The sequence below is a fragment of the Pogona vitticeps genome, chromosome 12, assembly GCF_051106095.1.
Source record: "Pogona vitticeps strain Pit_001003342236 chromosome 12, PviZW2.1, whole genome shotgun sequence".
NCBI lineage: Eukaryota > Metazoa > Chordata > Lepidosauria > Squamata > Agamidae > Pogona > Pogona vitticeps.
In genome coordinates this window covers 15,810,726-15,826,412 of record NC_135794.1, presented here as the reverse complement: position 1 = coordinate 15,826,412, position 15,687 = coordinate 15,810,726, and the positions used below count along the sequence as shown (strand labels likewise).

The window sequence follows — 15,687 nt, the reverse complement described above, 5'->3', positions numbered from 1 at the left end:
CTTTTCGTGTCAGTATTTAAAGAGAGAAATGCTGTAATTGTAGCCTGAATTAAGTAAGAAAAGAATTACATGAATTCCAAGAAACTTTCTAGCTTTGATGACATGATTTGCTTCCCTAGGGAATATAATAAAAGGGATTAGCAAAGAAAGCATGTTCTTTAGTGTAGCAAAGTTGTACAAGAGTAGGCTTACTAAATCGTTGGGGATTTGGCGTTTCTACTCTTTTGTAAGTGGCATTGATTCTTCTAGACTGCAACTGGAGTAGGCCCATTTGAATCAATGGATCGTTTAGAGGAGTTGACTCCCAAATCTCCACTGATTCAGTGGGCTTCCTTTAGTGAGATTTACTGTGCTGAGCAACAGAATTTCAGCCCAAGTATGATGTGTCTTTAAAGTAATTCACGATTTTCACCTGTTACCAATATTTTGAGGGTGATTAAAAACATAGGTTTTGCACATGAGACTACAATTCTGAATTCTTAGCATACCAACCAATAATAAATGATGGTGGTGTTGCTGTGCACATGCTAAGAGTCTGTTTGGCCTGTTCTAATATGTGTTTTCACATAGATGTAGCACAATCATGTAAGGATGGTTGGAAATTTCCACATTTCCCTGTTTTCTTATTTAGCAGTCTTCTGCAACAATTTGTATGCAGTTGGTTAGAAAAGAAACTACCATTTGTTTTGAAAGGGAAGTGGATTCCTATGTAAATACTTTGTTTGCTTGAGGACAATTCCCAGTGTTAATTTGCCTTATATCCAAAAACCTGCAACACATTCCATCACTTGCAAAACCTGCCATGTTGCATTTGTATAAATTTACTTAGCATGGGGGGTTCCCAGTATTAATTTCTTGTAAAGTAAGGTAAAGGTTCCCCTTGACATTTTAGTCAGTCATGTTCTAGGGGGCAGTGCTCATCCCTGTTTCCAAGCCGTAGAGCCAGCGTTTGTCCGAAGACACTTTCCGTTGTCACGTGGCCAGTGCGGCTATACATGGAACACTGTTTACCTTTCCGCCAAGGTGGTACCTATTTATCTACTCGCATTTACATGCTCTTGAACTGCTAGGTTGGCGAGGAGGTGGGACAAAGCAATGGGAGCTCACTCCATCGCGTGGATTCGATCTTACGACTGCTGGTCTTCTGACCCTGCAGCACACAAAGGCTTCTGTAGTTTAGCCCGCAGCGCCACCACATCCCTTTGTTGTAACTCCCCCCCCCCCCAAAAAAAACCCAGTCTCATAGTACCTTAAAATCTTATATGGCATAAGCATTGTTGTCCTCTGATGATAGGTGCTTACCTACCATTGAGAAAACTAATGTCGAGCAAAGCTTGTAAATCTAAAAGGTGCTTCAAAACTATCCATCATTTCAACCAAGTGTCTTAGATTGTTCTTGCACACACTGTCCTGAAATGCGAGCTGAGAATATAAATTATTCCTTGTAAATAGGAACTTATAAGAGTTCCCTGACACCAGATCTGATGAGAGGAGTAGCCTTATCTTCCTTATCTTGTGTGCCTGGGGGACATTTAGATTTGTGGCTGGACTGACCGAAGATCCAGATTCAACGGATATTAGCCAATTTCCAGTGTTTGTTTTTTCATTTTTTCTGTTCTTGTTCCTGTGCTCAATAGACTTCACTGAGTTCTTTTTATTAAACAAGGACAGCAGCTTGACAGTTAACTTGATTTCTGGATTGCAGTGGAAATGAGATTAATGGAAAGCAAGATTTCCTGCAATTCCCCTCTCAAATTCTATAAAACAGAGTATCTGTTTCTTTTCTTGCAGCTCATGGCCATGGAGCTAAGGGGGATAATGTGTATCAATTTCAAATTGAATTCCTAGAACCTGTGAAGCCAAAGGTAGGACTTGCTATTTCCTGCTGTGGCCAACTTAAAATACTGTATTATGTTTGCTTTTGGAAATCTGGAGGTAATCTACTTATGTTCAATGTGTGGTATGAGATGTATATGCCTGGTATAGCACATGTGTTCCGACGTTGGAAGCTGTAGTGTTGTGCCAGTAACCCACTAGCTATCATCTGTGTAGTCTCTTCTGCTTTCGTTAAAGAGCAGCATTCAGATAAAAAGCAGCTGTCATTATAGCCCCCCCTTCAGTGTAACCTGTCTAGACCTGTTTCATCACCTTTTAAAAAGATAAGCAGGAGTGGACAATGTGTGGCCTGAAAATCCTTAACCCTTTGCCAGTTAAAAAAAAGGAGAAAAACGCAGATGTGAATCTTTCTTTGGAAGCAGGATGCATGGAAAGTGTGCACCTCAGTTTAAAACAGTATCACACATTCAGAAGTACAATTATACTTTAAGACAAGGCTTATGATGGCACAAAGAACTTAGGAGCCAGATATCGCCTAGCCCCTGAGGTTGCTCACCTGTGTCCAAACTATCAAGTTACAAGTGAAAACTTCTCTGGATAATTTAGTTTTTGCCGTCAGTGGGAATCATGACAAGTTCTGCACCTGTGAGAAAGCTTGAACTCTTTGCCTTTAGAAAGTTGTCATAACGAGAACATGAGTGCATGTCTTGAATCGTGTGTTCAAGGCATGTTCGCGTAACCACCTGAATTTGTTGTTCGAAGCTATGGAGGATCGGACTTTAGGCTGTGCTGTTTGTTTTTACTTCTGCAAACCATGGGAATCAGTGTTCATATTTTGGCCGGGGAGGAGCAGAAAGGCTGCCCTGGATGTCTCTTAAAAATGAGAAGAAGGTCCTGTGGTTCTTAAGATGAGAGTAGATTTGCTGTCTCTGTTTTCTATCATCATGTAATCGCCTGAGTCGGTTGTTAGAGAGAATGCCGGTGTGGCCCAGCAGCCCTAGAGAGAAAATCTGTTGTGCTGGATTGCCCAATACCTGTCACGTCCTCACCAGAAATTCTGGAAGTCTAACCACCTGCCAAGCCAATGGTGTGCTCTGTAGGTTGTGGTGTTAGTCAATGATGTACTTTCTTTCCTTTGAGCAGCAGATAAGCGTCCTTTTAGGGCTACCTAATGGCACCCTAAAGCCTATGATTCTGTTTCCCTTTAAGTGTTCCTTGTAGCCATTTACACAGTACTGATGAGATGATACTGGGTTGTTGTTGTTTTCAGACTCTCAAAGGGAAGCTTCTCTTGCCCACTTTTTAATCTTCCTTTGCTTCTTTTCTGCACATGAAGAAAAAAGAAACTTCAAAGGATTTGGGCAAGCTTGAGCAATTCTAGTTTCTATGTTAGGATCTGAATTACACTTAGGAAAGTTAAAACTGTGAGGGAATGACCTTACCTTACCAGAAATACCAGGTTTTCCACTTCTGTAATGAATCTTGATCAGAGCTGTGCAGATTTGGCTTTTTGGACTGCAATTTCTAGACTTCCCGGGGCAGTGCTGGTGACTGTGGTCCATAAAGAAAGGTTCAGAAATAAACATTTTTAAAAATTCAGTTTAAACAAACACTATCTGTTTAAATAAATATATTTATATTTATTTAAATAAATAGTGTTTATTTAAATTATTTAATTTAAATAAATTTATTTAAATTAAATAAATATATTTGTATATAACTACAGTGGTACGTCGATTTACAAACTTAATCTGTATTGGAATTAAGTTCGTACATCGAAAAGTTTGAAAGTTGAGTCAAACTTTCCCATTGGAATGCATTGAAAACTATTTACAGTGGTGCCTCGCTTGACGACGTTAATCCGTTTAAGTGAAATCACTGTAGAGAGATATCGTCAAGCGAAATAAAAAAGCCCATTGAAATACATTGAAAACCGTTCAATGAGTTCCAATGGGCAAAATACCTGCTTGTCCAGCGAAGATCCTCCATAGGGCAGGGAACCTATCATCGTAAAGCGGGTTTTCCCCATTGAAACATTGTTTTGCAATTGCAAAAGCGATTGCAAAAACCTAATCGTCAAGCAGATTCGTCATTTAACAAGGTAATCATTAAGCGAGGCACCACTGTAATCCATATCTGCTATTTTCCGTTCGTAGGTCGAGGCACTGTTCGTAGGTACTGTAGAGCAGTGGTCCCCAACCTTGGGCCTCCAGATGTTCTTGGACTACAACTCCCAGAAGCCTTCACCACCACCTCTGCTGGCCAGGATTTCTGGGAGCTGAAGTCAAAGAACATCTGGAGGCCCAAGGTTGGAGACCACTGCTGTAGAGGATTTAGTTCCCAAAGAAACTAATGGAAAGCGAGTTAATCTGTACTCCACCACTAGGGGGTGAATTTTTTTTTCTTTTGAGCTAAAGTGAAGGGCAGGAAAGGGTTTTTTCCCCTTCTTTTTTTGGTTCATAAGTCGAGGCTCCGTTCGCAGGTCGAAGTTTGCGAACAGAGCCGTTCGTAACTCAAATCATTCGCAACTAGGGACGTTCTTAAGTCGATGTACCACTGTAAATACTATTTAACTATTTAAAATTGTTATTTTATTATTAAAAATAATAAAAATTAAAATAATAATTACTAATAATAATTTAATTAGTAATAAATTAATAATTAAAATATATATTTTAAAATTATTTATTTATTTATTGCCTTTTACCCCGCCCCTCTAGTAAATGAACTAATCCTTCATTTTCTCCACACTGGCTTTCCTTACTGACAGTTGTATCTGTGTGTGACTTGAATAATGAAAGCTGCCGCCTGCTGCCACCCATTGGCCATCTGCTGAACAATACAGCATGCCCGAACAGGAGAGATGTGCTTTGTTTTGTTTTAAATAATAAAAATTCGAAAAAGCTTTCAGATTAGTACCCTGGAGATGGATGTATTCAAAGTTTCCAGCAAAATGACTTTCCATAGAATAAGTCCCTGTTTCCAATGGCACGTTGCTGTTGTACATTCTTTCAGCTCATCTGTAAAGTGACCCAGAGGCAGCTGAACCTCACAGTCAAGAAGGAGGAGAGCCTCTGGTGGGAACGGCTGACCAAGCAGGAGAAGCGGCCTCTGTTTCTTGCTCCTGATTTTGACCGCTGGTTGGACGAGTCAGATGCTGAGATGGAGCTGAAAGCCAAGGTAAAGCCTAGCCAGTGATGGCTGTGAGGAATGAAGCTGATATATATATACTGTACACTGTTTCCCTGAAAATAAGACCTAACCCGACAATAAGCCCTAGTACGATTTCTCAGGATGCTCGTAATATAAGCCCTACCCCAAAAATAAGCCCCAGTTAAGTGAAACCCTGCCCTCCAACCTTGTACAGCAACCAGAAGATACATGAAAAAACCATCCCCTGAAAATAAGTCCTAATGCGTTTTTTGGAACAAAAATTAATATAAGACTCTCTCTTATTTTTGGGAAAACACAGTACGTGCTTGTGTGTTGCTTGGCTAGTACTGTAAACTCAGCAATGAATAAGAGGTAAGGTGTTTCTCATAGTGTTTCAGAGCATCTCACCTCTGTGCGATTATAGCTTAGGAGCATTGTTAAGTTTCTGGCCAGTTCTTTTATCTTCACACTAAGAGTGGGCAACCCCTGGGCTCCGGGGACCTGTTGTTTGTTTGTTTCTTGAAGAGAAATACCAACCCACCATGTGAGGAAGCCCTTCCTTTAATAGACAAAGAGATTTTCTGCAAGAAAAAGGCACACCTCCTTCTGCAGGATAAAGCAGGGGGCTTCCAGGAGCACAATTCTCATTTCTGAATGAGAGAGAGGGCCTTGGGGAGCCTCTTGATTGGTTCCCCTCCACCCCACAAAGAGCAGCTGTTGTTATAAGCGGTCATTGTACCATTGCTTTTTCAGTGGAGAGGTAAAAGAAAGGATGGATTCTTTTGGCCTGTGCTATAACATGAAGTTATTTTAAGAAATAACAACAATAAAGTCCCTAAAATAAACTAGGCAGGTCTGTTTTTGTTGTTAAAGCAGCGTGGATTTAAAAAATATATATATCAATTTAAATCATGATTTAAATAAAAATGATTTTAAAAAATTACAATTGTAAAAAAAATATTGAATTAAAAAAATTTAAATCATGATATAAGTTGTGAGTTATATCGATTTGATTTAAATCAAATCCACACTGTTTTAAAGCAGCTCATTTTGACTCTTGTTTTTAAACAACACTGAAAATTTGGATCGAGGCCCTGAATCTGTACCAGTTGTTTCCTCCCTCATTCTTTCCCACATGCTGATGAGCAGGAACAGTTGGGGGGGGGATTCCTCTGGAGGCAGAAAAAAAGGGGATGGAACTGGAAGCAAATATGGAAGGACACAGATATTTTAAAACATCTTCGAAGTTCAGATGTTCTCAAATTCCGTTCCATTGCTGCCTCTTTGGATCACTGTAGCTGCCATCTTCTTGACTTCCTCCTTATTTTAAAAGCAGAAGAAAATGCATGCATGGTGTATGGTGCTGTATTGCTTTCCTACATCATACTGCAATTTGTCTGTTGTGAGCTTATGAAGCCCAGCAGCTAAGAATGGTAGTAGTGGTTTTGGATCAAGTTAGCAGTCTCATCCATTTGTATTCTCACACCAACACTTGTCGCATGTGAAAGGATAAATTTTGGGGTTGGTAGGGAAGCATTTTATCCCTTGAACTTTGCTAAACAAATGCAAAGTATTCATTACAAAAGGCAGGCTTGTTGAAAGTGGCAGGTAAGACATAATTAGTAATAATCATGTGCCGTTAAGTCAATTCTGACTTATGATGATCCTTTCCAGGGTTTTCCAGGTAGAGAATACATAGAAGTGATTGACTCTTCTCTTCTTCTGGGGACAGCCTGGGACTCTGCAGCTTGCCCAAGGCCACCCAGGCTGGCTCGTCTCCTAGGAGGCACAGTGGGGAATCGAACTCCCTGTGATGAAATGTATTTTTCTAATTAGAGATGTGTTATGTAGTCATGTCTTAACCATAGAGGAATCCATTTTGAGTCTGACACAGGCTAAGTTCTGGAAAATTACTAGTAGTTATTTTCAGCTTTACTTATCGCCGCAGCTGGAGAGGAAAACACGGCAGAGTCAAAATATCTCTAACCTGAATGATAAACAATTCTTTGGTGTTGGTGGGAAAGTAGGGCGTACCCTATGCTAATTCTTGCCTTCGGGATTGGTTGAGTATGTTAGGAGGGGGCAGGTTGGAGAAATTTACAAGAGGTTGGAAAAAGTAACTTGAGAGAGAGAAGAGAGTTTTGGGATTCTGAAACATGGCGTCGCATTTCTTTGATCCAAGTGAAGGAACCTAATTCAACAATATGGACTGCGTAAGAATATCGTTTGCTTACCTTAGTTTATAGTTTAGTTTTTGTTTTGTTTTACTAGTTAATTTTTATAGAAGGTGCTGAACTGTTATGCTGTTGCTTAGAAATGAAACTGTAGAGAAATGTTTTCTTTGTTCACTTAAATAAACTTATGTTGTTTAATAATTGGCCTTTCTAGTCCTTTGAACAGAACAGTTTCCCTATAGATAATTAATTTGGCTTACGTTACCAAAATTGAGTCATTAAACAGTAAAGATACGGTATTAAGTGGTTTCTTTTTAATAAAATCGAAACAGACTTTAAATGCAGGCTGCCAAGAGTTCATGTCCCAGGAACTGTGTTGACTCAAGCAGTTTAATTTCGAATGGGAGTGAATGGGGCCTGGATTTTCCTGTTTCGTGGTTTTTGATCTCATTTATGGGACCAATAACTCACATGGTGGCACGGTGTTACGATCCACGGGCCTGATTTGCAACCTGAGTTCAGTAGTGTTACACCCGGGCTTTCTCTTTACACACAGTTTGCTTTGGATTTATCCAGATGCTGTGGTAAATTGAAGCTGAGGGTCAGGCACGGACTGCTTTCAGTTTGAAACAAGGCAGCAACACAGCGTGGGTTGTCCTGCTAACTGTTTAAATATTTTTTTTCCTCTGCTCTATTTCTTTTCAACTGAAGCCCTGGCTGAAAAGGGTCAGTTGTGGGGGCGGATTCTGTTAAAGGACTAGGTGTAAATTTCTAAAGTAAGCTTTTTCGTTGCTAGGCACAGCTAAGGCACGGCACCTTATCAGGGTTTTCAGGGCAGTTTTATGGCTGGCGGTAATTTATTGCCGAAACAGTGGGAGGTTTACAGCTTAGCGGCTGCAAGCAGTCAGCATGGCTCAGCATGTTACTGAGAGGAGAACTGGCCGGAGGAAAACATCCAGCGAATTGAGGTTGTTGATGGATGAATCGGAGGGGGAACAATCAATTGTGGAAGATTCGGTTGAAGAAGACCAATTGGATTTACAAATGGCTGGGTACCCCCAGGAGTTTGACCCATTGCCTATTCCAAGCCGGAGAGATTCCAGAGGGCGAGCGGAGGAGCAACATCCCCGACCTACAGAGGAAGCCGTTGGTGAGAATCCGTCTGGTGCGGGGGGGCGAAATCCACCCACACCGATGCCCGCGACTGAGGAACTGACCCAGCTGGTTGCAGATCTAGTGAGGACCCAAAAGGAGTTTGTTAACACTTTGAATCAGGCTGAGAAAGTGAAGAATAAGTGCAGGGAGCAAAAAGTGCAAGAGCTGCAGGAAAAGAGAAAGGCCAAACAGGCAATTAAAGACTCTATAGCCAGTGTGGATAGGGGAAGTCTACCTAGATACCAGGAGGGCGATTGTGTGTTGAGCTTCCTTAAGAATTTCGAGCAATCTTGCCAAGATTTGGAGATACCTAGAGAGTGGCTTCCCAAACTCCTTCGTACCCAAATTTCCGGTCAACTCGCCACAATCGTGGCCAAAGTGGCTGAGGAAGATTATGATTGGTCTGAATTAGTTTGGGTTATTAAACAGCGCTATGGTTATACAAAAGAGCTATTGAGGCAGAATTTTAGGAAAATCAAAAAACTGCCTAATGAGAGTTATGCAGCTTTAGCTGACAGGCTGGAATTTTTAGGAGACCAATGGCTGGACTCTTTGAAAATCAGATCTGTAGCAGATATGAGAAAGGCATTATTCATGGAGCAATTTATGAACTTGGTCCCTTTAGAGTTGAGGAGTTCTTTACTAGAGAGAGAATTTAAAGACCTCCAATCCCTTGCGCTGAGGACTGACGAATTGTTATCGTTTAGAAAGCCTGAACCAGCGCCTAGAGCCAGAGCAGAGGCGCCTAGAGCAGAGGCACCTAAGAGACAAAGCCAGCCTGACTTTAAAAAGCCTTACCATCAAGAGTATAGGCAGACTTCAACTGATCAGCGCAGGAGTTTAGCTCCAAATCAAAGCAGACCCACTTTTGCTTGTTTCAAATGCGGTGGCCCTCATCTACAAAAGGACTGTGCATTATCTCAAGGACCCCCTAGTCAAGCTAGGAAGTCAGATGTTAGGACACCGGTACCAGCGCCACGCAAATCCAAGGGAGGCACACCCAAAGTATCTCTGGTAAGCCCTAACACCCCAGAGAGTCAACAAGTACCAACTCAAGGCCAGACTGTCATGGGCACAGTGCCTAGACAGAATCAACCCAGTGGGAGTACTACCGCTTCACTAGCCAGTGATAGACAGGCAGCGGTAAATTACTACGTGCCTCAAATATTAGACGTTCGTGGAGGAGAACAAGCAGGAGTTATAAGACAGTCTCCACAGGGGAAAAAGTATACCCTAATGGACCCGGGTTGCGTAATCCCTGAGTCTCAGAAAGAATGGGCTATGAGGACTTATTCTGAAGAAGTGATTTTGTATACTGATAAGGAACAGGTGGTTCTGAATGCTTACAGTGATTCTGGTGCCGAACTTTCTTCCATATCCCGAAAATTTTTGCACCCAGAACTGATTTTGGACAATTTAAGGTTACCCATTAGGACCTATGGTTCAGGAGAGGCGGGAGAACAACATATTCCTCTCGCGTTTGTGGAATTATCGTTCAAAAATTGGCGTGGTACTAAACTTTGCCTCACTCATGAGGGGAAACCTGACTTCTTGCTGGGAAATGACCTCACCTATTTGAATTTTAAGCAGAGTCAGGAAGGTCCTGCTGTTAAAGTGGTTACCCGTTCCCAAACCCAAAAAGCAGAGACTGGGAGTGTTTCTGATGAAGCTGTCCCTACTACAAACTTAGACCAGCAGCAACATCTAGTGGCAGAACAAGATAATGCAGCTAATACAGAAGTGGAAATAGAGGAATCAGTGCCTATGGGGTCAGCTGAGTTTAAAGTGAAGCAAATGACTGATCCCTCACTAGCTTCCTTGAGAGCACAAGCAGATGACTATGCTCAAAACCCAATAACACAGCAAGTTAACTTTGTGTGGGGCCAGAATGGACTTTTGTATAGAGAATATCATCCCAAATCACACTTGAACATGCAACCCACACAACAGCTAGTAGTACCGCAGGAATACAGACTGAGGATTCTTGAATTAGCTCATGACAATCCATCTAGTGGTCACCAAGGTGTGCAAAAAACTTTAAAAAGAATTTCTCAGCATTTTTATTGGCCTGGTATTAACAAAAATGTGAAGGACTATGTCAGTTCATGTGACTATTGCCAAAAAACAGGTTATCAGACCGATAAGACGAAGTCGGAAATGTTCTTAATGGAAATACCTGATCAAGTTTTCCAATGTTTGCAAATGGATGTCATGGGACCTTTTGTTCCAACTAAGTCTAAGAAGAAATACATCATCTCTTTCATCTGCCAAGCTAGTCGTTGGATCGAGGCCTATGCGTTGAGTAATCTAAGAGCTTCCACCATCGCACGCATCATCATAGACTTGTGCTCACGTATTGGAGTACCATCTCAGATAATTTGTGATCAGGCGGGGGCGTTTCGTAGCTCCTTAATGGACAAAATTTGTGAACTTAGTGGAATAGAAATAAAATTTAGCTCCGCCTATCATCCTGAAAGTCATGGGTTAATTGAGAGAGGTCAACAAACCTTACTGAGGATGATCAAGACCATGGTACAGGTGTATGGTAACATTTGGGACGATCTGTTACCATTTGTTTTATTTACTTATCGAAGTTCTGCTCACACTTCTCTTGGTGGTTTCTCTCCAAGTGAAGTGGTATTTGGGAGGAATCTACAAGGACCTTTGGATTTCCTGAAATCTGATTGGGAAGGTGTGGTGAAAAGCAGCACAGTTCCAGTTGCTGATTTTGTCAGAAATCTGCAAGAAAAACTGTTAGCTGTGCAAGAATTGGCTAAAGACAATTTGCTAAATGCTCAATCAACCCAGAAACTCTACCATGACAGACATTCCAGACACAGGGAATTTGATGTGGGAGATTTGGTTCTTGTTTTAAACCCCCTCAGACCTTCTAAATTAGAAGTTGGCTGGGAAGGTCCAGGGGAAGTGGTACAGAAACTGGGGAATAACAATTATTTAGTAAAAATGTTGAATTCTGATAAAAAGCCTGTAAGTTACCATGTCAATAGGTTGAAATTGTATAAAGACAGAACTGCAATGGTTTTGCAATATAAGGTTGCTTGTCATCAGTCTGAATATGAGCCTGTTGATATGCTAGCTGAATTAGAAGATGCTGGTGATTGGGCTGACAACCTTGTTTTGACAGGTACCTCACTCCAGAAGGGAAAGCTGTACCAAATCTTAGAAAAATATCAAGATGTTATTTCAGATAAGCCAGGTTACACAAATTTGGTCAGTCATGAAATTATCACTACCGATAGTCAGCCAATTCGATCTAGTCCATACAGAGCAGTTGGTGATCATGCTCTACGGATTGAACAAGAGATACAAAAGATGTTATCTCTGGATGTAATTGAGGAGTCATCATCCCCATACTCATCTCCAGTGGTTCTGGTTTCGAAAAAAGATTCCACTGGCAAGATTCTTGATGAGATAAGGTTCTGTGTGGATTACAGGAAGTTAAACAGTGTTACTGTTTCAGATCCTTATCCATTGCCTAGAATGGATCATTTAATTGAAAAATTGGCCAAGGCAAATTTTATCAGCATAATTGACTTAAAGAATGCTTACTGGCAGCTGGATTTAGCCGAAAATTCACGAGATAAGACCGCTTTTATCACTCATGTAGGCACTTTTAGATTCAAAAGGCTACCATTTGGATTGAAAAACGCAGGAGCGTCATTTCAGAGAATGATAGATAAAGTTTTAAAAGGTCTACCTTTTGCTAGTGCTTATCTTGATGATGTTGCTATTTTCAGTTCTGATTTTGACTCTCATATGTCTCATGTTGAAACTGTATTGTCTAGAATTCATCAAGCTGGTCTTACTGTCAAAGCTAGTAAATGTCAATGGATGAAAGGGAAGGTCACATATTTGGGTCATTTGGTTGGTCAAGGTGAAATTCATACTCTGCAAGCCAAAGTTCAAGCTATCAATGATTGGCCTATTCCAAAAACCAAGAAACAAGTGCGTTCATTTTTAGGTGTAGTTGGCTATTACAGGAAATTCATCCCTGATTTCAGTGAATTGGCTACACCTCTGACAGAGCTAACTAAGAAGAGACAGCCTGTCAAAGTTAATTGGACCCCCGAGTGCCAAGGGGCTTTTGAGGCCTTAAAAGCGAAGATTATTCATGCCCCTATACTGAAATCACCTGATTTTGATAAGCCTTTCATTTTGCAAACCGATGCTTCAGAATTTGGATTAGGAGCTATTTTGTTACAGCAAGGGGAGGATGGGAATCTATATCCTATCTCATACTTCTCTAGAAAGCTCTTGGAAAGAGAGAGACATTATGCAATCCTTGAAAAAGAGGCTCTTTCTATATATTGGTCTCTTAATCTTTTACGACCTTATCTATGGGGGCGTAAATTTACACTCCAAACTGATCATAGAGCCTTAGTTTGGTTACAAAAGATGAAGTCTCAGAACCAAAAATTGTTAAGATGGAGTTTAGCATTGCAGGATTTTGATTTTGAAGTTCAACATATACCTGGAAAGCTAAATGTGGTGGCAGATGGACTTTCCAGGATGTACTGTGAAGATCCAGATGTTCCTGACCGCTAAAGAAGATGGAAGACGGTTGGAGTAGTTACTGTGGCTAATGAACTAACATGCTTGTTTCCTTTTTGTATAACTGAATGGTGTGCCAAAAGATTGTATTGCTGTTATTGTTTGTTATAATCCATATATAGTCATTTACTTTTAGTTGTTTTATCAATTTACTTCAAATTAGCTCAGAATAACTGTTCTGAATTTAGAAGAAATTTAGCGGGGGTGTGTGATGAAATGTATTTTTCTAATTAGAGATGTGTTATGTAGTCATGTCTTAACCATAGAGGAATCCATTTTGAGTCTGACACAGGCTAAGTTCTGGAAAATTACTAGTAGTTATTTTCAGCTTTACTTATCGCCGCAGCTGGAGAGGAAAACACGGCAGAGTCAAAATATCTCTAACCTGAATGATAAACAATTCTTTGGTGTTGGTGGGAAAGTAGGGCGTACCCTATGCTAATTCTTGCCTTCGGGATTGGTTGAGTATGTTAGGAGGGGGCAGGTTGGAGAAATTTACAAGAGGTTGGAAAAAGTAACTTGAGAGAGAGAAGAGAGTTTTGGGATTCTGAAACATGGCGTCGCATTTCTTTGATCCAAGTGAAGGAACCTAATTCAACAATATGGACTGCGTAAGAATATCGTTTGCTTACCTTAGTTTATAGTTTAGTTTTTGTTTTGTTTTACTAGTTAATTTTTATAGAAGGTGCTGAACTGTTATGCTGTTGCTTAGAAATGAAACTGTAGAGAAATGTTTTCTTTGTTCACTTAAATAAACTTATGTTGTTTAATAATTGGCCTTTCTAGTCCTTTGAACAGAACAGTTTCCCTATAGATAATTAATTTGGCTTATGTTACCAAAATTGAGTCATTAAACAGTAAAGATACGGTATTAAGTGGTTTCTTTTTAATAAAATCGAAACAGACTTTAAATGCAGGCTGCCAAGAGTTCATGTCCCAGGAACTGTGTTGACTCAAGCAGTTTAATTTCGAATGGGAGTGAATGGGGCCTGGATTTTCCTGTTTCGTGGTTTTTGATCTCATTTATGGGACCAATAACTCACACTCCCAACCTCTGGTTCCACAGCTGGATATTTAAATATTGCAAAGAAAGATCAATACTTAGGGTTTAAAAAAAGAAAGAAAAATGCCAAGGTTAAATAAAAGAAAAGATGTAATGGAGCTTAGAGGATACAAGGGAGGGACTGTTGCCCAGCAGCCTAGCGCACTCTTCTGTTTGAATCAGGTGCGGGTGGTCTTTTGTAGAGATGCTGGCCTGAAATGAAATGGGTCATTACTGAAAGATAACGATCGCTCTAAAAAAACTGTCTTGCTAATTTTTAGGAGGAAGAAAAGATTAACAAAATCAACATAGAGAACAGAATCCCCAAAGACCGTAAGTGACTGTGCTTTCTAGGAAGCAAATATTTCTGCTTTAACAGCAATACGAGAGAGTTATTATTTCCCTTGTGTGGCGAGCCCAATGATGTGCCATTATTAATCAGTCTCCACAAGTTGTGCAGTTGATGGAAAGTAAAGAATGCCACCCTTCTGAGGTTTTAGGCCTTGTTTATTCTTCTTTATTTATTCATATAAAGGGTCACATAGTTTAAAATTAGGGAGAAACATGAGATATGTAAAACTGAAAACAATTTAAAATATTAAAATAATAATTATTTTTGACCAGAAGTGAGCTACTTCAATAGTGTTACCTAGGCTATTTTTTAGATCTTCTTTTGTACATGTTGTGGGTCTTAACTTGCATGCACGTAAATGCTGCATTGATTGAATATCTCCACAGTCACAGAAAATTTGTCCTGCATCCAAGTAGCTCCATTTTGCTTGCTTATTCCTTGATCTTACTTTGCTTGAAAGTATCCACAATTAGTCCTTTGCTGAAGTCCCATCAGATTGAAACTGGCGCTAAATAAGACCTCAGAGTATACTTCTGACACCGTACTATCTCTGATACGAAGCGGATGATCAGATATATGGATGAATCTTTAGGTTACTGTGAGGGTTCAATGGTAACCTCAGGCTTGTTGGACACAAATACAGGATGCTCAGTTTTTTGAAAAACAACTAGGATTTATTGGAACATCAAATAAAGAGGTATCAACATTGAACTTGTCATTACTCTTTTCTCTCTTCGCCAACGGGTTAAACAAGGGTGTCCATACATCTTGTAAAAAGGGGTTGAAATTATAACGACTCTTATTTACTTCATTCAGTTCCTAAGAAGCTGTAATAAAGTAATTAGAGAAGCACAAGTAGGGATTTGATAAACAAACAAAGCAAACCCCTTTCTCTGCTGTCCGTCAGCCCAAATGCAAACAGCTAGGAGCTTTACTCTTGTCTGTTCCCAAAAAGCCCACTTGATTTTAAATAACACAACACAGACATATAAGATTTTAATTGGTTGGGCTGAATCATCAATTAATTAGGTAGCGTAAATTCAGTACTCAAAATGCATTCGGTTTGGTCAGGAAAGAACATAATTTTAAACTGTCAAATAGACAGAAGTATTTATTAAAGAATTAAATCAACATAACTCTAATATAATATAAATAGATATTTGTACAATTTTTTACTCTAAGCAGTTCCCCTCCCCTTCATTGCATTTCTCTAGAAAAATACTTAAACACATTCTCTAAATAAAAAAAAAATTATTATCTCACGTCCTTGAATACAGCTGGTAAAGCACAGAAGTTTTTTTTTTTAGTTGTAGGGATATTTCAGCAACGACTATAAAATCAATCATGTAAATGTTTCTTCAGTCCATCATAAATCTCCATCTTGTCTTCTTTCTCCCAGCAGC

At 39.9% G+C, this 15,687-nt stretch overlaps 1 protein-coding gene across 2 annotated transcripts in view; it reads left to right on the top strand.

Annotated features, from left to right (window-relative positions):
• HACD3 (3-hydroxyacyl-CoA dehydratase 3) overlaps positions 1-15,687 on the top strand; it is a 36,480-nt gene that overhangs the window by 2,996 nt on the left and 17,797 nt on the right. For both annotated transcript variants that reach the window (XM_072981888.2, XM_020805668.3), the window contains exons 3-5: positions 1,792-1,865; positions 4,852-5,016; positions 14,214-14,265. In XM_072981888.2, coding sequence (XP_072837989.2) covers positions 1,792-1,865; positions 4,852-5,016; positions 14,214-14,265 — 291 coding nt within the window. The remainder of the gene's footprint in view (positions 1-1,791; positions 1,866-4,851; positions 5,017-14,213; positions 14,266-15,687) is intronic.